Source organism: Hypanus sabinus, chromosome X1, assembly GCF_030144855.1.
Source record: "Hypanus sabinus isolate sHypSab1 chromosome X1, sHypSab1.hap1, whole genome shotgun sequence".
Classification (NCBI taxonomy): domain Eukaryota; kingdom Metazoa; phylum Chordata; class Chondrichthyes; order Myliobatiformes; family Dasyatidae; genus Hypanus; species Hypanus sabinus.
In genome coordinates this window covers 35,758,261-35,779,372 of record NC_082738.1, presented here as the reverse complement: position 1 = coordinate 35,779,372, position 21,112 = coordinate 35,758,261, and the positions used below count along the sequence as shown (strand labels likewise).

The window sequence follows — 21,112 nt, the reverse complement described above, 5'->3', positions numbered from 1 at the left end:
CATCATAGGACGACAATCATATGACTGGCAGACAGGCAAACCAATGATAGGCCATGTTGACTTGCACTTCTTCCGGGTTTGTCACTGTAAAAATGAAGTCATAATAGTGATCATATGCCTTTCAACCAATCAGCGAAAGACTTTGAACGTAAAGGCCGGACAAGGGGATTGACTGTCAGTATTATAGACCAATGAAAACATGTATATACAGAGTGCGTCCAGCAGCACCAATCAGCTACTAGAAACGGAATCTGGGTGCGGTCGCCATTGTCATTGTAGTCAGCCCGATAGGAATTGCGACTTGTTGAGAGAGGAGAACTTGAGGGTGGTCAGAATGGTTTGTGGTGGCTTTACCTGCTCGAAGAACGCTCTCATCGCTTTAAACGTGGTGTATATAGTAAGTGAGGCCGGAGCTGGGAATGAGCATATGGAAGTGAGGGTTACCATGGGTCCGGTGTAGCGGTTGCAACGGACAATCTCGGGCCCGACTTTCGGAGCATGCGTAGCACGCACCTCCTTACCAGCTGACAGCAAGAAGCCAGTCCGTTTGCTGAACTGGTTAGGACGTTTAGCCGTTTCTGCGAGTGCTAACTTTTCAAATTGTAAACTTAGTGTACTTTTTTCCGTGTTTATGTTCTTGTTTGTTTTAGCATTTTATGCTCAGAATCCGAAATAGGTTTATTATCACCGGTCTATGTCGTGAAATTTGATAGCAGCTGCAGTTCAATTCAATACATAATCTAGAAAGAAGAAAAAATAAATAAGTAAATCAATTACGGTATATGTATATTGAATAAAATACAAATCGTGCAAAAACAATTAATATGTTTAAAAGTAGTGGGGTATTGTTCAAGGGTTCAATGGCCATTTAGGAATCGGGTGGCAGAGGGAAAGAAGCTGTTCCTGAGTGCTTCCTTCCTGACAGTAACAGTAAGAAAAGGACATGCCCTGGGTGCTGGGAGTCCTTGATAACTCTGGATAGATTGTGCAATTTTGTTTAATAAGTGTTATTTTTACAGTTAAATGGATAGGAAATGTTTAGTGGAATATGGGCGAAATGTCGAGAAATAAGATTAGTTGGTCGGCACGGACTAATTGGGCTGAAGGGTTTGTTTTCGTACTGTTCAGCTCTGTGACTAATTGAGTTTTTCAGTTCACCAGCTAAAGTAGTGGGTAGTGTCTTTTTATTTCAAAGATCGTGGACTCTTCTGACGTAGAGAAAATAATTTAATCATCTGTGGAACTTGTGCTCTCCATGATTTTGTCACACAAGAATGCAAGAAAATAGAAGTAGGAGCAGGCAAAGAACCCCTTTTGCCTACCATTTAATGTAATCATGGCTGATTTCTACTTTCAAATTTATTCAGCATCATCTCAAATGCACATGATCTGATTTCCACGACTCTTGGGGGTGGGTAGGGCAGCGAATTCAAAGATTACTCTTGAGTAATGGTTCTGGCCCTGATTTGTGCTGAGGTACTGGGGCAAAAGTTGCTTCAACAGTGAATACATGGGTCTGACACTGAACGTAGCCTTAAAAAGGGCTAAAGTGGGTAGCTAGTCTACTAACCTATGTTGCAATTACAGCGTGGCCTGTGATTCCACTATTCTGCAATCAATCATTGGTAATATGGTTTAGTAAAAATGTTCTAAGATGTTGTTGGGTGGTATGCTTCTAGCTGTAGATGAACAAGTCTCTCTGCTCTTGAAATGCAAAAAGAAAATCTGCTGGTAATAATTGTTGCCTTGTGACATCATCTGGTTCACATTTCCTGTACCCATAAATATTGAATTCAGTTTATTTGAATAAGCAGATTAAATATTGCTTTATGTTGATAGTGAAAGTGTGATGTGACACCCTTTTAGATGCTTGGTTCCTGCTTGCCTTTTTGGGCAATTGGATGAATTAATCAAGGAAAATCAACAGTCCTGAAGAAGGGTCTTGACATTGACTGGTTATTCATTTCCATAGATGCTGCCTGGCTTGCTGTGTTCCTCCAGCAGTTTGTGTTTTGCCTTAGATTTTCAGCATCTACAGATTTTCTCACATTTATGATTCCTTTCCCTCCCACCCCCTCCAGATATTAAAGGGAATTGTGTGGATGATGAGAGAGAAACTTCTCCCCACTGTAAGAGAATAAAAAAGAAGTTGGGAGTGCTTCTCCAAGTAAAGGGTGTAGAAGTTTGGAACTGTTTTCTGAAAATGGCAATTGGGGCTTAAATTTGTACAATTAGAAATCAATAAGCATTAAAGAATATAGAGCATGGGTACTATCTTTTATGACTCCTTGGTCTGTTCTGTGATTCACACCAACCACCAGCATTTTCCCCGTAACTACAAGTGATGAAGCACTTCTTCCACCTCTCCCATGCTCACCATTCAGGGTGAAGCAGTGATTTTAATTGGTTTTACTATCTAATTTGCTGTATTTAGTGTTTACCAGGTGGTCTCTGTTTTAGAGAAACCAAACACAGGTTGTTTTGTGGAGCATCTGGATTCAGTCCACACAGTGACCCTGAGCTTCCTGTTGTCTTCCATTTTAATTCCCGATCCCATTTTCACTCTGATCTGATAGTGGCCTTTTTTTAAATTCATCTTGGCAAAAATAATCATGAAACTATCAGGTGAGTGTTTATTTAAGCCCATTTGATTCACTAAATGTTATTGTTCCTACCCTATTTGATCTGTGATTCCAAACTCAACAATAAGGCGAGCCCTTAAGGTCCCAAACAATTAGTGATTGAACATAAATAATAATATTGCCATTACCCTATAAACAAATAAAGTAGCATAGATTTCTTAATGTGCTTTGTATGTCCTCTTTTAATTGCTTCACATTTGAGAAAAGATGATGGTTGTGTTGAGAAGATGGTTGTAGGTAAAGAAGAGAGGCAACTGAAAAGTTTGTGTGGATCATATGAATGTAATGTGCTTAAAAATTTGTTTCTTTTGTGAACTTTTAGAGAATGCATTGTGATGTTGAGGAAAAATGACTTTGGCAAGATTTGTCACATCAGTTTAGAATGACTGGATCCATGCAAAGAAATCTGTTAAGGCCTCCAGAACTCTTTTAAATTTGGGAGAGGAATTGGTCACTGCAAACTGACATTAATGTAGCCTTGCTGTGGACAAACCATGCTTTTTAGAGGCCAAAGTTGAGGCAATGAGGAAACAACGACAGTTGTGGTTACTAGGGAAGAGATGGGAGTATCATTAGAAGATAAAGGAGAGAGGGGTGTTGACTGAATACTGCAGAGGCTGCTGAAGGTTTGTCATGGTTATGGGTAGATTAGATTTAATAGTCACGTGTACATTGAAATACGCAGTGAAATCCGTCATATGCGCTAAAATGATGTGTTGGGGGCACCCCACAATGTTGCTACACTTCTGGTGCCAATATGGCATGTCCAGTGTTCAGCAAAAAGACACAGCCAACATACAACAGCAAAGCAAACTCCATCCTCCTTCTCTCTCTTCTCCCCCCCCCCCCAGGGGTCACTGGCCTTCATCCTCAGGGCCCAACCAATCTCTGCCCTCAAACTTAGGGATTGCAATTCTTTGCAAAGAAGCCTTCATCAAAAAGTAATCAGAAGGGGAGTAGGTCTAATTAGCAATAATAACTAACTTCTGAGTGGTCTCTAACATGTACCAACACAACTATTAAGTTCACATGTTTAACAGCAAATTAAGCATTAACCTTTGTATAATCACTTAATAGAATGTGATAATCTTTGAAGTTTGTACCTTGTTAGCTGACAGCATGCTCTGATGCTGCAGTCTTCATTGATGTTAATGCCTTTAACCTAAATACCTCAAGGTGATGACTTTATATGGAGGAAAGATGAGCAGAATTGATGAATGTTGGTTTTATTGCACAAAAGGGCAAAATGAATGTTAATGTCCAGATAGACATTATAAATAGGTAGATTTTTATAAATGACCTGGATGTAGAGGTGGAAGGATGGGTGAGTAAGTTTGCAGATGACACGAAGATTGAAGGAATTGTGGAAGGAGCTGCAGGCTGTTGAAGGCTACAAGAGGATATAGACAGGCTGCAGAGTTGAGCAGAAAAATGGCAGATGGAGTTCAATCCAGATAAGTGTGAGGTGATGCATTTTGGAAGGACAAACCAGAAGACTAATTAATGGTCAGTTACTTAAGAGTGTGGATGAACAAAGGGACCTTGGGGTTCAAATCCATACATCCCTCAAGGTCGCTGTGCAGGTAGTTAAGAAGGCTTATGGGATGCTAGGCCTCATTAATGGGGGGGGGGGATTGAGTTCAAGAGTAGAGAGGTCATGTTGCCACTCTACAAATCTCTGGTGAGACTGCACTTAGAGTATTGTGTTCAATTCTGGTCACCTCATTTTAGGAAGGATATGGAAGCTATGGAGAGGGTGCAGAGGAGATTTACCAGGATGTTGCCTGGATTGGAGAACAAGTCATATGAAGCAAGGTTAGCAGAGCTGGGATTTTTCTCTTTGCAGCGTAGAAGAATGAGAGGGGACTTGACTGAGGTCTACAAGATTATGAGAAGCATAGATAGGGTGGATAGTCAGTACCTGTTTTCCAGGGCACCAATAGCAAACACCAGAGGGCATATATACAAAATTAAGGGAGGGAAGTTTAGGGGAGACATCAGGGGTGAGTTTTTTTACACAGACGGTTGTGAGTGCCTGGAATGACTTGCCAGGGCTGGTGGTGGAGGTTAAAACATTAGGGGTATTTAAGAGCCTCTTGGACAGGCACATGGATGAAAGAAAAATAGAGTGTTACGGGGTAGTGTGGGTTTGGTACTTTTTTTTAAGGATTATATGGGTCGGCACAACATGGAGGGCTGAAGGTCCTGTACTGTCCTGTAGTGTTCTATGGTTCTACAGATGTTAGCAGTTGTATACCATCCTCTTAATATGGTCTCAAAGAATTTGGAAGCAATCTTGTCAGGGAACCAATGATTATTTTAATTTTAAAAGAAAAAGTTTCACTTAATCTGTTCCAGATAAAGTTGGTGGTGGGAGAGTAGGGAGTGAGAAGAAAATCTTTTCACATTTAGATGCATATTTTTGATATTAATATACTTTGTAAAATTCTGCCTTTGGAAGCCTCTGGTCTTTAAAAAAATCTATCAAACTTATTGAAATGCTATCTATTTTACCAGTTTGTCTACAGATCCAGTATGCACTGTAAAATGTTGGTCCTGATCATAAATTGCTGGAGGAAATGTAGAGGATGCCAGCACTTCAGTTGCTGGTATCCCAGTGTGATGTGTGTTGCCAGTGGGTGAATGTGATTTTTAATTATTCTTTTTTCCTCTTTCAGTTAGTCGGGCTGCTGCTTATTGGAGTGGCAGGATGGGGGAAAAGCTATGGCATAGTTTCCAGTATAAATGTCATTGGTGGAGTCATTGCTGTGGGAGTGTTCCTTCTTCTCATTGCTGTTGTGGGTCTTGCTGGAGCACTGAATCACCATCAGGTCATGCTGTTCTTTGTATCCTTTCATTGGTCTTAACACTGAATTGAGTATACTTGCTGTATTTGCTGTTAATCTTCTTTCCCCTACCCCACCCCCCAACCAGATCTGAGCTGGACTTGTTCTCAATCTTCTTTTCCTCTACACCCAAGCTATTATATTTGTGTAGTATGTTTGATGCTCTACTTTTTGAGACAATATGAAAATGCCCACTGAAGGTTAGTAAAAGTGATCCTCAAAGACATTTATGATATGCATGGAAGTGCCTGGCTTACCAGGCTGTGATGAAATGTACAATTTTGGTTTCTGTTTGAGGGGTGTGAGAAAATAATTTAGAATTGGGTTTAATATCTCTGGCATATGTCGTTATTTGTTTTGTGGCAGCAATACATTGCCATACATAATTAAAAGAGAACTACAAATTATAATATATATTTTTAAACCCCTGATGGGTGGTGTGTATGTGTATGTCTTTAAATTGGTGCAAAAAGAGCAAAAAAAAATAGTGAGGTAGTATAGATATCTGGCAGAGGGAAAGAAGCTGTTCCTGAAATGTTTAGTTTGTTTTCATTCCCCTGTACCTGCTCCTCAACAGTAGTAATGAGAAGAGGTCATGTCCTGGGTGATGGGGTTCCTTAGTGATGGATGCTGCCTTCTGAAGGTGACTGTGCTGCTGAGGAGGCTAGCACCTGTGATGAGCTGGCTGAGTTCACAACTTTTTCCAATCCTGTGCAATGCCCGCCTTCATACCAGACAGTGAAGCAAACAGAATGCTCTCCATGGTACATTTGTTTTATTTTTTTTTTAAATTGTCAGTCTTTGGTGTCATACCAAGCATCCTCAAACTCTTAATGAAATGTAGCCAATTCAGAAATGTTGACGCCCAGAAACCAGAAACTGCTCACCCTTTCCACTGGAAATCCCTCAATGAGGACAGGTGTGTGTTCCCTCGATTTGCCTTTCCTGAAGTCCGCAATTGATTCCTTCGTCTTACTGACATTAAGTGCAAGGTTGTTTGTTGCAACACCACTCAACCTGCTGGCATATCTTGCTCCTGTACGCCACCTCATCATTTGAAATTCTGCCAACAATAGCTGTCATCAGCAAATTTGTAGATGGAGTTTGAACTGTGTAGCCACATAGTCATGGGTGTAGAGATTAGAGCAGTGAGGTAAGCAGCCTCATATCCCTGAGGTGCACCAGTGTTGTCAGCTAGGAGGAGATGTTATTTACAATTTGGCACTGATTGTGATCTCCTGGTGAGGAAGTCAAGGATCCAGTTGCAGAAGGAGGTACAGAGGTAGAGATTTTGGAGCTTTTTGATTAGAACGGAGGTTATGATTGTGTTGAACGCTGAGCTGTAATCAATAAACAGCAGCATGATGTAGGTATTGTTATTGTCCAGGTGATCCAAGGGCAAGTGGAGAGCTAGTACAATTGTATCTGGTGTAGACCTATTGTGCGATGGGCAAATACTTCAGATATAAAAATATTGCTCAGAATCTTGCTTCGACTTTCTGGCAAAGATGTTCTTTAAAATCGGACTGATTACAGTAATCCCTGGCACAATATTAGCTGCAGCTTTTCTAAGCCACATCTTTCAGCAGAAAATAAGCCACTCTCACTACTTAATCCCTTGTCAAGGATATTCTATCAATATTAAGGAAATCCTGTGGAACAAAGTATATTTGTGATGCAACAGTTATCTTGGTTTTGTTATTGGTACTTTAACAATAATTGTTTTTGGAATGTGGGCATTGCAGGCTAGCATTATTGCATTTGAATGGACTGGCTTGCTGAGCCATTTCAGAGTACATTGCTGTAAATCTGAAGTCATACACAAGTCAAGCTGAGACCTTTTTCTAAAAGGCTTTCCTTAAAGCTTTTTTTCAGGAACCAGGTTAGCTTTTATGGCAATCCAATATAGTGCTGTTATTTTACCAATTATTAACAATTTAAATTCCAGAGTATTTAAACTCTTGCCTCTAATTTGTTTGTCCAACTCTCTGAATTACAAATAAAGTAATTTAGCAGCAGTACTATAGTAGAGCAGTAGTCATGTGACCAGTTTGGCATTAACTCAGTTTGGGATTTGAGCTTGTTCATCTTTGGATTCCCACAACATAATCACGTGCACTAGATCCAATGTGGTGCAGTGTATGGGTGAACAATTTAATCTTGCAGATCTATGTCTAGAGAGCAACTATGTTGGCCCAATTTAAGGATTAGGCAATGACTCAATAGTTGTATTTATTTTAAAGCTACTTTTCTTGTAAATTGTAGATAGAATGAGAAACTGCCTCTATTAAAATGTTAGGTTTATCTAAACAGAATGCTAGATATTTAATTGCTCTGATAACAAAGACTTTGATGGGTTTTGCACACTGGTATCATCTATCATTAAATTTGCTCCTACTACATGGGAGCAGTGATGGTTCATTTTGGGCAGCTTTAATGTATTTCCAGTTACCTTTAAGCTCGAATGTCATGAAAGCTTTGCATTTAAGCTGTAATCTTTCTTGCATGAGGGCACTTGCTGTAGACATGGGGTGAAAATTGCTAATGAGTTGCAACTGATATTATTAAATGTTAGCTGGCCTTGCTAGTTTTGTATTGACAGCTTTGGGGCTGACCTTTCAGTATTTATTTTCCATCAATTATTCCTCCTATGCTTCTTTGACTTTCATTGCAGTACATGGTTATTTTATTCCTCGTCTTTGTGATTCAGTTTGGAGTTTCTTGTTCATGTCTGGCACTGAACAGAGGTCAACAGGTAAGTTTCACACTATGCATTGCTCTGAAGTATTTAGTTTTATGCTTCACTTTTGATGATTGATTGTACATTAGCTTTACAGATGCATATGGTGTAGGAAACTCAAAAGGTCTACTCCCTTCATCTGATCATTAGTTTTTCCTTTGTATTGTTCTAAATAGTTCAAATTATTAGTGGCCTGTTTTTAATTGACTTAAATCACAGCAAACCCTGCTTTATGTTGTCAGTCATTTTGTTTTTCTTAAACATTCTCTAGTATGCCTCAGCGTCTAAATGTACTTTCTTTTAAAGTAAAATTATTCTTTAATTTGAACTTGTATCCAATGCTCATAACTTTTCTGGAGTAGTCCCCGTGTAGTTGAGATTTACCTTAAGGTTAAATGGCTAAACTCAATGTGGGCTATACTACTGTTTTCAAAGCTGTGGCTTTTGGTCTTTCGTGCAATCAAAAGTATTGCTTTTAAGTGGATGCAGTGAGCCAGGTGGGGAAAAAATTGCATGATTCTGTGTTAGGTAGCATATTAGCCAAATCTTTCAACCACAGAACTAGAGTTGCAATCCAATGAAATCGAATGTGGACCAGAATTAGGAGGAGAATGTCTAATCTCTAAATAATCTGTCCGGCCTGATGAATGATTTTGTATACAATTGTTTTTTACATGTGTCATATACTGTATACACTATCATTCATCTTTCTGTATGTCAAAATTCTTTGATTTCAGTTCAGTGTTCAATACCATTGTCCTTGAGATACGGTAAGAGAAACTCTCCAAGCTTAACTTGCCAGTGAGCTGCAGTCTCCATAGCCCACTCATTTAGCAATGGTGTGCCACAGGGTTGTATTTTCTTCCCTCTCATAATTTCTCCAGTGATCATCAGTTAAATTGATAGTTTATGGATGACACCACTGTCATTGGACAGATCACCAGAGGCAACAAATCCAAGTACCATCAGGTATTAAACAAGCTAGTGTCCTGGTGCAATCACAACTTGGAGCTGAATGCCTTCAAAAAATGAGATGCTTATCAACGTCAGGAGAAATGTTTCCTCTCCACACATTCTTTATCAACAACTCTACAGTTATAACTGTTTCAACATTTGGGTTCCTGGGCATCATTAATTCACAGGACCTCATGTGGAAGAACCATATGTCCTTCATTAACAAAAAGGCTCAGCAGAGGATGTACTACTTGCATAGTTGGTAAAAATTCAGTCTTCTCCAGAATATACCTGCTAGCATGGAGAGTATCCTTGCATTAGCTGTTACTGTCTGATTTGATGCAGCATCCTCTCAATAAATGAAAACTACAGTGAGCTATTGGGTCAGTTGAAAAAGTCATGGCTGCAGTTTACTTATCACAGCAGGGCTTGTATGTGTCCAGGGGAAAGAAGCGAGCAATTAGTCCTGCAGATATTACCCACCCTGCAAACTGCCTTTTCCCAAAGCTCCCTTCTTTAAAGTGCTGTATGGCTATTAAAGGTTTTTTAAAAACTTAGTGCCATTTTAAAAGTGACTCCTCCCCCCCCCACAACTAAATCTGATCAACCATTTAATTAGTTCCCCACCCCCCCTATTAACTCAGTCACAAACTGCAATACTTTAAACCACTTTTTATAAAGGTATCTGCATTGTAAAATGTTGGTTTTGTGTTTATGCACATTTTATTCCTCATCTGTACCTTAACCTCCAACTTATTTTTATACATTTTTTATAATTGAGTTTATTTTTGCATGTTAGTGCCAACACCATAGCAAATCCCTAATACATGTAAATGTGTATGGTGAATAAAGGTGATCTTTGATCCTACCTTCAATCTGGAACTTGTGTCAACCACATAACTACCTCGCCCACTCAGAATGATGCTTGCTTTAGACATGTAGTGATGCACTTCAGAAATGGCTGTAATTTGGAGTTGGTGTGCAGTGAAACTTTTTTTTGTCTAGGAACATTTGCTAAGACTGACTTGGGACAGAATGTCAAATACAACCAGGAAAGATCTTGAAAACCAACTCAACTGCTGTGGATTTATGAATGATACAGAAAGTGCCACATATGAGATGGATTGTTTGATATGTGAAGCAGTGAGTATTTTTCGTGCTGGATTTTATTGATGTTCTTGTAAAGATTTGATAAGAGTAATATGATTTGCATTCATGTTTTAGGAAATATATTTTCACTACATCCCCATTCCATTAGTCTTTATGATCAGAAATGTCACATTGAGCTTCTGTTCATCCACTGAAATGGCTTTTATTTTATTTGAAATGGAAATAAACTGATCACTTCCCTCATTGCAATGAAGGAAGGTTTGAACTGCACTTATGGCTGTGGTGGTTGAGGAAAGTGAGAGAATGGAGGGAAGAACAATCCCAGCTGACCACAGGTATTGATAATGGCCTGTTGTCAGATATTGGATAAGACTGTTTAGGTCACAAATGACTGCACTTCAAAATTGCCTGTAAATACTTCAGGACCTCCTTAAGAAGGTTCTTGAGATTGAGTAACTGCAAGTATTTTTACATGGAGAAATAAGAGGATTAAAGTTTCACAATCTTCCCTGCCTGAAACCAAAGTTAAAATTAGTTACATTATGTAAATCTTCCCCTATGCTGTTCAGTGAAATGGTCACAAACCAAGTATAATAGTGGCATTAAATGATTGAAAGGAATCCTCTTTAGCTGCTGAGCATCTATGATGGATGGTGACCTCTGAAGGTATTATTTTTAAACTATACTTGTGTAATCCTTGCAGGAAGTGCTCAGATTTTAAATGTCTATATTTCTTTAACAGTCCTGCAAATCCACTGCACATTGTGAAACTTGTGGTGATGTCATGCTGACACATGCTGGTGAGGCTTTGAGGATCCTAGGAGGTGTGGGCCTTTTCTTCAGCTTTACTGAGGTAAGATTTGTTGTCTTGTAACGTTATATTTGCCTCTTCAAAGCTCTGAATTTTATAAATGACTGGTGAAGTGGAAAGGTGGGTTAGTAAGTTTGCAAATGACGAGAAGGTTGGTGGAGTTGGGATTAGTGTAAAAGGTTGTAGATAACAATGAGACATCAACAGGATGCAGAACTGGGCTGAGAAGTGGCAGATACATTTCAGCCTGGAGAAGTATGAAGTGATTCACTTTTAGAAGGTTGAATTTGAGGGCAGAATACAAGGTTGTTGTCAGTATTAAGTGTGGAAGAACAATGGGATCTTGGAGTCCCCATCCTTGGATCCCTCAAAGTTGCCGTGCAAGTTGAAAGTGTTGTTCAAGTTTATGATCTGTTGGTCTTAGTCAGGGAATTGAGTTCAAGAGCTGTGAGGTAATGTTACAGCTCTCTTAAAATCCTGATTAGACCACACTTGGAGTACAGTATTTTCATTTCTAGTCACCTCATTATAGGAAGGATGTGGAAGCTTTAGAGGGGGTGCAAAGATGATTCCAGGGTACTGCCTGAACTAAAGAGCATGTCTGAGGATGGGTTGAGTGAGCTAGGGCTTTTCTCTTTGGAGCGAAGCAGGATGAGAGGTGATTTGAAAAGAGATGTACAAAATGGAGCCATATATAGACTGGACAGTCAGACTTTTACTGGGGTGGAAATAGCTAATATGAGGATCATAATTTTAAGGTACTGTAATTAGAGAAAAGTATATGGGTGTGTCACAAGTTTTGAGAGTGGTGGGTGTGTGGAATGTGCTGCCAAGGCTGGTGGTAAATGGTAGATATGTTAGGGGAAATTAAGAAAAAAGAGGGAAGGACTAGATGATCTTGGAGTAGGTTAAAAGGTCAGTATAACATCATGGGCTGAAGGACTTGCATTGTACTGTACTATTCTTGTTCTATAATGTATGGAGGTAAATTTTATAAAAGGAATTTCTCAACATTGCTATTGAGTCATTGTAGTCCTTCATTTTGGTGCAAAACCAAAACTTGAGCTACTAAAGCTCATGTTTTGATTTTTTTTTTCAGTATATCTGAAATTAAAAACAGACCCCGACTCTGTTCTTTGACATTCCAGGTGTATGTAATCTACAAAATGCGCTGCAGTCACTCCCCTCTGCTACTCTCAACATCCTAAACCCTTCAGCACTATCACCATGGATGGGGTTGTCATATGTGTGAAAATGCCACCCCTTGCGGGTTCGCTTCCAACTTGTACACTATCCTAACATGAAAATGCAAGAGTTCTACATCTTCAAGTGTTCTCCCTAATGGAGAACATTTTCCTTCACCAGAAGCTCACCACCACCTTCTCAAGGGCAGTTAGGGGTGGGCAATAAGTGCTTTTGTTGTGACATGATTTTTAAAAGATTTTGAATTGGTCTATGTCCACAAGTTTTGATAAGTTATGTTGGAAAACTGAAGATGGCACAGTTAGAATGCAAGACTAGTAGATGCTGTCCAGTTAAGGCAAATTATGGTACCCAGAAACCTGTATTAATTAGCTGGTCTTGGACATGACTTCCTTGGGGAAATCGCTTACTATTTACTTATTTAATAATTCTATATACCCCCTTCAGCCTCTGCTGTTCCAGAGAAAACAAACCCAGCCTAAACAGTTACTCAACTTCATATTCCATCCCTGGCAACATCCTGGTGAATTTCCACTGCATCATCCTCAGTGCAATCTTGTCCTTCCTATGAATTGCACACAATATTTAACCAATGTTATATTATCCTCTCTTGGTTTATTCCATAGCTAAGGCAGACAACTGTATGCTGCCTTCCCAATCCTCTTTCTTGCCTTTGGGCATCTTTGGCTTTGTACCTATGGCCCAACATAATAACTGATCAATACACTCATTGGTCACTTTATTAGATAACTCCTGTAACTAATAAAATGGCCACTGAGTATATGCCTCCAGTCATTTGCTGTAGCACATCCTCCTCAAAGATTGATATATGCATTCAGAGATGCGCTTCTGCACACCACTGTTGTGACGTGTGGTTATTTGAGTTACTGTCTCCTTCCTGTCAGCTTGAACCAGTCTGTCTATTCTCCTGACCTCCTTCATTAATAAGGTGTTTTCACCCACAGAACTGCTGCTCATTGGGTATATATATGTTTTTCCACACCATTCTCTGTTAATTCTAGAGTGAAAATTTCAGGAAACAGCAGTTCTGGGATACTCCAACCACTCCATCAGGTACTGACAATCATTTCACAATCTGTCACTTGGGTCACACATTTTTTCCATTCTGATGTTTGGTCTGAACAACAGAGTGTCATTCTAAGCTGAAGACTTGCCCTTGGGTCAATGTCCTTTTTGTCATGATGTAGTCAGAACCTTTGATTATGGATGATGTCATATTCACACATGCCACCCCTGCACATAAATGTTGTAGAATAACTTGTCAGAAGAGTGAAAAAGATAACATGCTTTGTTTTCTCCTCTTCCACCAGATTCTTGGAGTTTGGCTTGCAATGCGTTTTAGGAACCAGAAAGATCCCCGAGCAAATCCTCGTGCCTTTTTGTAGGATCCTTCTCTATTCTTGTGACAGTTGTATCTTGTAGCTGCTGAAAGTTATCTTTCCCAGGGATTATTTTCATCAAAACCCTTTGATTCTTTAAAACAGAAGAGCCTTCATAATGCATGATTGGATGGAACATGATCACACTGCATGGATTATCTCGGTGCCATGGACTAGACTTGGTGAAATTTGAGCTCTGTTACCCAAACCCACCATCCCTGATGTGAAGTTCTTGCAATATATACCATGGTACAAGACTATGACTTGAAAAAAAGTGCACAGTGTTGGAAATTTTTGAAATTGATATGGAGCTTCTGTTTCTTTATAATGCAGCTATAAATACAGACTTGGCATAATTACAGCTACCATTGATGCTTGGCCAGTTCTTTAACAGAGGGCAATGGAGTTGAGAGGAGGCAAGAATTCAGTCTATCCTCTCATAACCATTTTGATTCAAAGCCTTTTTTAAAATAGTACAGCATGTTTATGAGCAACACATCAGTTTAAGCTTAACAGTAACTTTTAATTTGCCAGCAAAACCAGCCATACTGATTTCAAATTCCTTCTGTGGGGTCAGGTTTAGCTTTGGGCTTTATCAGGCTATGCCAGTGAAGCCACACCAGAGTCATAGTATAGCACAAACAGGCCCTTTTGGCTTTAGTCCATGCCAAAACTATTTAAACTGCCTACTCCCAATGACCTGTGCCTGGACTATATCCCTACCATGTATTTATCCAAACTGCTCTTAAATGTTGAAATCGAGCTCAGATGGACCACTTGTGCTGGCAGCTCACTCCACACTGGTTGTAGTCCCACCCAACTTCAGTGGAAGAAGCCTGCTTGTATTTAGCCTGTCTATAATCTAGATCTATTCTGTTGCTCAAAGTGAAAGCTGACTCAGTAGCTTGTTGCATCCTCTATGATGCCTGACCCAAGAGGTATGACAAATTCTCATTACTGATTTGTGATCCCTCAGACCGGCAGCTGTAACTCAGTGGTGAATGGAAATTGAGTAAATGTGAATAACCAACTTCAAGACTTTTATTTTCCAAATCCTGGTTGTCATAATGTCAATGTTTAATGTATACCAATACTACTGAAATTGTTTTCTCACTTTGTAATTGAGGGAGCATTCGAAACGTGTTTGGAGCCACAGTTAATTTGTTGGGGTATCTTGCATACAAAGTTGAGGGCTGTTAGCAGTATTCTCCACAAATCTCAAACACCATGTCTTACTCCACAACACCATTAAGTAATCTTTCTAGAAGACTGTCAGCTATTTAGTGTATAGTAACATTTTGTACTGTATCTTTAATACAGAAGACTTGTCAGGTTGAATACCACAAGTATGTCTTTTGAGCTAAGAACAAAGTGAAATGTCAGTATTTTAGGGGCTGAATTTGTAAGTTAATCTAATAAATGCAATCAATTAGTTTTGTCAAATCTTGATGTGTATGGCTTTAACTCACTGTGTCACTGCTTTGTTTAAGTGTAGTATACAGACTTAAATAGAGGAGAGCAAGACCAGTGTGATTTCCTAACAAGTGTAATTCTACTTTTTTTTAAACCAAGGCTTTTCCACTAGGCTTTTGGACCAGAATGTAAGGTTTGTTGGGAATAATTTCAGACATTGCATTCTGATGGCTTGCTGGCCTCTTCAGGTTATCAGTGAAGTGAGAAAGCAGCCCAAGAATTAACGTACAATACCTATTAAAGGAATTTAACAGCATAATCTATAGTAATGTGCCAACATTGTCAATGCATACTGACCTAAATTGTTAATTATTATGTCTGAACAACTTATAGCACACAAGTAGTGTAAACAACTGTATTGAGAGCCAGATTCAGGCAAGGATTTTGTATGTTAATTAGGTGTATGCTTGCCAATTGTACATTTCCACATGTTGATTTTTAAAAACCTTTCAGTTTCTTACTAAGATCCTTTTTGTCAATTAAGAAAAACATTAAGATGGAAATGAAAAGGAATGAATCAATTAATTAAATTAAGCATAATCCTAATGGAGTAAAATAACTTGAGGTCTCTAACCTCCCTCCCCCATTATACAGTTAGGCTGAGAAATTGACTTTGCACTGGCTTAGAAGGTCCTGTTGTGCAAAAATTACATGTAGCAGCTCTTTACCACTCAGCTCATTTGGGAATGGGTAATAAATCAATTAACTTTTTCCCCCTCCTGAGGTTGTGCATGAAATTCCTACAGTGCTCACCACTATTGATTTTCCTAGAAATTGTATTGATTTAATACCATTACATGGGTTAAATTAAGTTTGAACAATCTTCAGAGAATATTCCCTGATGGCTTGATCCTCAATGTGAAAAATGTTCATTAAGTATTTCATGTAATCAAGATATTTTTGTAGAGTAATGTGGTAGATTATTTAGGTGGCTGTCCCATTTTCCCCCTCAACCTCCACCCCCAATAAAACACACACTTTCACAAGGGGCAAAGATCCTGAAGAGAATCCAGCATGCACAAAGGCAGGGGTTGCAATATTTGAGATGGCAAAATTTAATTGTTATTAGTGAATTTTGAGAACTGTGGCCTTTATTCTGAGATTGGGGGGGGGGGGGGGGGGAGAAAGAATCCAAGATGTCAATGAAATCAGTTAATGTTTATCCCAATGTGAAGATGGGAAAGATCCTTGTGGCAGCTTGCCATTTATGGGTGCCATTCTCAAGCAAGTGTATGATAAACATTCTATGTATTGAGTAAAGTGACCCAAGGCTTTTCTGACGCAATGACAGGAATTAGGCACAGGCTTTTGTTCTACACAGTTTGAAACTTAATTTACACTCTGCATAGTGGTTATGAAAATGTTTGCAGTAACATGCTGGAGTTTGCACTTAATGGCTGCAGACTTGACCAACAGAACAGCATTTGTGTACCTGCTCCAAGTGTTGAGGCCTTTTAATGGCACTGGTTAAACTAGTGAGCATTATGGAGGTTGTTTCATGTTGTGGATGTTAAAGAATTAAGATATTTTTGGTTGGGAAAAAGATTCTGGAGTAATGTTTAGTAATGTTTGGTGATGCTTGGCTTGTGCTGTAGGTTCAGGTTTGTTTCCCCTACTTGATCAAACCCAAGAATTACTACTAAACAAGTAGCAAGTTGGCCACAGCTTTCCACAGCCCAGGGCATCGATGTTTTCCTGTGCAAGGGAATGAAATAACACTTGATGTAGGAGATGCTAAACCATTCATTTGTTGCTAAATTAGGCCTATTGAAGATTTCTAGCATTGTCTGAATCTGAGTGTCCATGACCATTGCTTGCTCCATAAAGGTTGGCTGGATATTGTGTGAACATGATTTGGATTTCAAAAATGCAGAAAATAACAATTTACTGCAAAATAAGTAAAGACACCTTTTCCTGTAATAAATGCTTTACTAATTCAAACATTTGTCAGTACTTTGTAGAATTAGTCAGTGAAAACCCTTTGGGGGGGCAGGGTGGGTGACAAATGAGTGTTATTTTGGGGGTGGGGGGGGAGGAGAGAGAAAGAGGAAAGATCCATTGTTTGCAGTACAGATCCAGATTTCTACCATTCCGTGGTTTAATTCAGCAGAAGGGTATGATCATAGTTTTATGTAATAGGTTTGATTTAAATAAAACTATTTCCATTGGGATTTAGGGGACATCTTAAGCCATGCTCTCAGCAATCCTGTTTTTTTCCCCTCTCATTCCCATGACCTTCAGTATGCAATAACCACTTAATGTACCACCCAGCACAAACACGTAGTACAAAAGGACTCCTGGGCCACTCATGACCCAAACTCAAGAACAAAATCAGGAAACTCTGCGCACACAGTGATAGAAATCTGGAACCTGTTTTTGTAAACCTCAAGTCATCCCAATGAAATTAAGGATTTGTTAACCAAAAGGCTATTGGAAACACGTATACAGAATTGGATCACATGAATGACAAACTTAAGGCTACCAGAAATGCTGTTTCAACCTGTACAGGTCAATCCCCTGTACTATGGATACAATGGATTACAGAAACATTGAGCTCCAACCATACCACTGAATTTTGAAAGAACAGGATCCTACACAGCTTACAACTCTTGTCAAAGTCCATATCTACTGTGGGTACCTGGAATGTGAACCATGCAAGAACAACAAAGATGACACTACAAAAACTAGGCTTTCATCAACCAGTGTCTGGGAAGGATCCAAAGTAACCAACCAGGAATACATAAGTACAGAAATGAAGTTAACCAATATCATGTCCAGGCAGCCTTTAATATTGAATCCCCAAGGGGGGAGGGAGAAGAGAAGAAGAGAGACATCCAAAGAACACATGGAGAATACCTGAGGCTGAAATTAGAAAACTCCTGATTCAACCTCCAAGTTGACTCTAAATAGGATGGAGACAGGATGGCCTATGCTCCACTGGGAGCTAAGGGCCCAAGAAGAAGACAACATACAATGAATACTGACTAAAGGTTTAAAATACTTGTGGCTTTCTATTATGCATGGCTGTCATGATACCAATCCACTTCCAAGTCATGAAGTGTATCATCATTCTGCCACTCCTGAAGGTGAGGATACAAGGATCCACTGACAATAGGTATACCTCAGTGGCCCATCTGTGAGCTATTGCTAGCCTCAATCAAAGAGGAATAACTAAATTTCAAACCACAAAGCATTCACCAGAGGGGTGGTGATGTGCAACTTCCTCCCTCCACATAGCTACTAAAAGCAAGTCCCTCTTTTCGAGTTTGGCAGATAGAAACAAAACACTACAGCATCAGCTCTAAACATTGTTTCTCTCACCACAGATATTGGCTGGCCTACTGAGAATTTGCAGTATTGCTCCTATTGTGCTATTTAATCCTAAATATCCAATTATAATTTATCCCTTACAGTCACTAACTTGATTAACTGGTCATTACAACACTGACCATACAACAATACCCACTGGACAAGACACTTTGGAATGTACACAGTTTGTAAGAATCACAATAAATGGAATCAAGGTACAGATCAATTCTGATCTAATTGTAAAACACGACAAGCTTGAGGGGCTGAACAGCAGCTTCCTCTTGTAACAGGATAACTGACCTTTGGAGAGGGGTGTCACAGCCCAAATGGCTGATTTCCCTCTGCCAGATCCAAATTGCACCAGACTAACACAAGGTGAGGCACTTGGTAGTGAAGTTTAACAGCATTCACAAGTTTAATCCAGGGAAGTCCAAAGACCATCAGCTATATTGACCCATCCTAGAACTGGTGGAAAGGTGGAATTTTGAGGATTTCTTTGTCAGAGACAAAAGACAATTAGAGGCCATTTTAAGAAAAGTCCAAAATTCTAGGTGGGTATGATTAGGAAGTCTGAGGTTTGAAAGTGGCAGAGGAATAACCAACAACTTCACAACATGCAAGGCAGTTGGTCTCTGGCAGCAGACAGACTCCACCATTTATTTATTTTTGCCAGGGAACTGGTACTTGGAAAGCCAACTTGCCATTCCTATAGCACCGTTCAATTTAAGGACAGCAAGATCCCAGAAGGACTGTGATAGTGACCCAGTAATCTGCAATGTGTTCAAGGAGAGATAAATACTGACCAAATTTACATTTCTCTTCACAGAATGTGGAAGGTGCTAGTAACACTGGTGTTTACTGTCCAAGCCAACTGGGCTGTAGCTTGAAGTCGTCATCCCTCCTTTTCCCCTCCCCAGATTAGGTTTGGATTACATACAGGGCTCAAACCTATCCTCCCTGCACTCCTAATCCCCTAAATTATGGATGCTGCCAAGTCAAATAAAGATACCCAGACATTATTCTAAGGAGCTGGATCTTAGCCTGAAAAACAAGCCACCAGGCAAAATAATCTGCCGATGTTAATCAGGAAAATGGGCTTTGGTTCCTTTAGAAAGTTCAATACACTCAAATACAGCAACAGCTAGCTGTTTGGAGAGAGGAAAAAAGTTACTTTTCCTCCTCCCTTCATTTTCCCCTCAGTTCCAAGCCAGGTTACAGCAGCACAGGGTCACACTGTTACAGCACCCATATACCTTCCTGGAGAGGGTTCAGCATCCCAATTAGAGGGCCAAAGTTGATTCAAGGTGGGAATGTATGGGTTAACTTCAAGGAGTTTGTGTGTTTTTTTTTGGGGGGGGGGGGGAAGAAAAAGAAGCACTAAATTCCCAGCCTTCATGCACAGTGTGAACAGCACCAAAAGATTGGCACGTCGACAAATGCAAGAGAACAATGCCAGGTGCAAAGCTGACAAATTTCAAGCTCCTCAGACCAGTGTCACACTGCCACCTGGTGGCTTTGGGCAAAGAAACCAGCTTCACAGATCAACAGCAGAACAGAAACTAGGGAAATCCTCAAATGGTTAAAGCTCAATTTCCTTCTCCCCATCCTCCCCCACCCCCCTATACCCAAACCCACCCCATCCCCAATCCCCCTCCAGCAGTAAACTGCTGTAACACCCAAGTGTGGACAAGCAGACAAAGCTCTTTACAGTTTCCTTTCTATGGGGCACAATTGGTTGGCTTAAACCTTAAGGTTTTGACCTAGGAAATAAGGATGTTGCAGGGCCTTGAAGGCAGAGATTCTTTTCATCGGGCTGAATGTCAGCAGTTCCTGGAACAGAGAATAAAGTAATATGTCAGGTGCACCCTCACGTGGTCATTGCAGCCGCCAATCAAACACAGCTCATTTTTATTTCACAAAATAATCCAGATGCTCTCTGGCTACAAGCAGCAAGGCTGACTTGCATTTCTGTAGCGCCTTGCAGGATGTCTTAAAGCACATTTCAGCCTGAAGTTACAAATGCGGGAAAAGTGACAGCAGATTTGCGCGCAGCCAGCTCCCAGAAACAGCAGTGTCTTAATGACAGGATAAACTATTTGGGAGTGATAGCCCTGGAGGGCTAAATACGAGCCTGGCACAATACATCAACCAGCTTCAGTTTCTTTTAATAGAGCCACTGGCTTCAAACAGTTAAAAACTTCTTCAAAGCTTCTCAGCTACAATATTTGAACTCTGCTTCCCTCGGTAACAGAAGCACAGCCTCAAAGTGCTAAACTTTCTAGGCAGGTTTAAAGGGGTTGGGAGCAGTGAGAGTACAGTTGACCGGCATACAAAGGCCTTAGAACTTGCATTACCCAAAATTGCATTACCATTCAGCTCACTGGATGGCAGGGTTCCAGTGAATCCCTGCCAGGAAGAATTGTGTGCAGAAGCCAAGTAGTGCCATGTGGGGGACAAAAGAGATGCACCCTTAACTGCTCATGTGGCTTCTAAAGCAGCCATGGGCAGCCCCTGCACCCAACTAAGTTCACAGGCATCATATCCATTAAGGATATCACACCTCCCACAGTGCCCTTCTTAAGATATTAAGCCAGAATAAAAATCACTTGGGTGCCCACACTTCA

At 40.0% G+C, this 21,112-nt stretch overlaps 2 protein-coding genes across 3 annotated transcripts in view; one reads left to right on the top strand and one right to left on the bottom strand.

Annotated features, from left to right (window-relative positions):
• The first annotated feature begins 34 nt into the window (after positions 1-34).
• Positions 35-19,017, top strand: LOC132384821 (tetraspanin-31-A-like). Its single transcript, XM_059956376.1, has 6 exons — positions 35-397; positions 5,321-5,488; positions 8,163-8,243; positions 10,188-10,325; positions 11,035-11,145; positions 13,638-19,017. Exons 1-6 carry the CDS (start codon positions 200-202, stop codon positions 13,710-13,712), a joined length of 771 nt encoding a protein of 256 aa, XP_059812359.1. The 5' UTR covers positions 35-199; the 3' UTR covers positions 13,713-19,017.
• cdk4 (cyclin dependent kinase 4) overlaps positions 18,880-21,112 on the bottom strand; it is a 60,202-nt gene continuing 57,969 nt past the window's right edge. For both annotated transcript variants that reach the window (XM_059956374.1, XM_059956375.1), the window contains exon 8: positions 18,880-20,318. In XM_059956374.1, the coding sequence (XP_059812357.1) occupies positions 20,229-20,318 (90 nt within the window). In that variant the 3' untranslated portion in view covers positions 18,880-20,228. The remainder of the gene's footprint in view (positions 20,319-21,112) is intronic.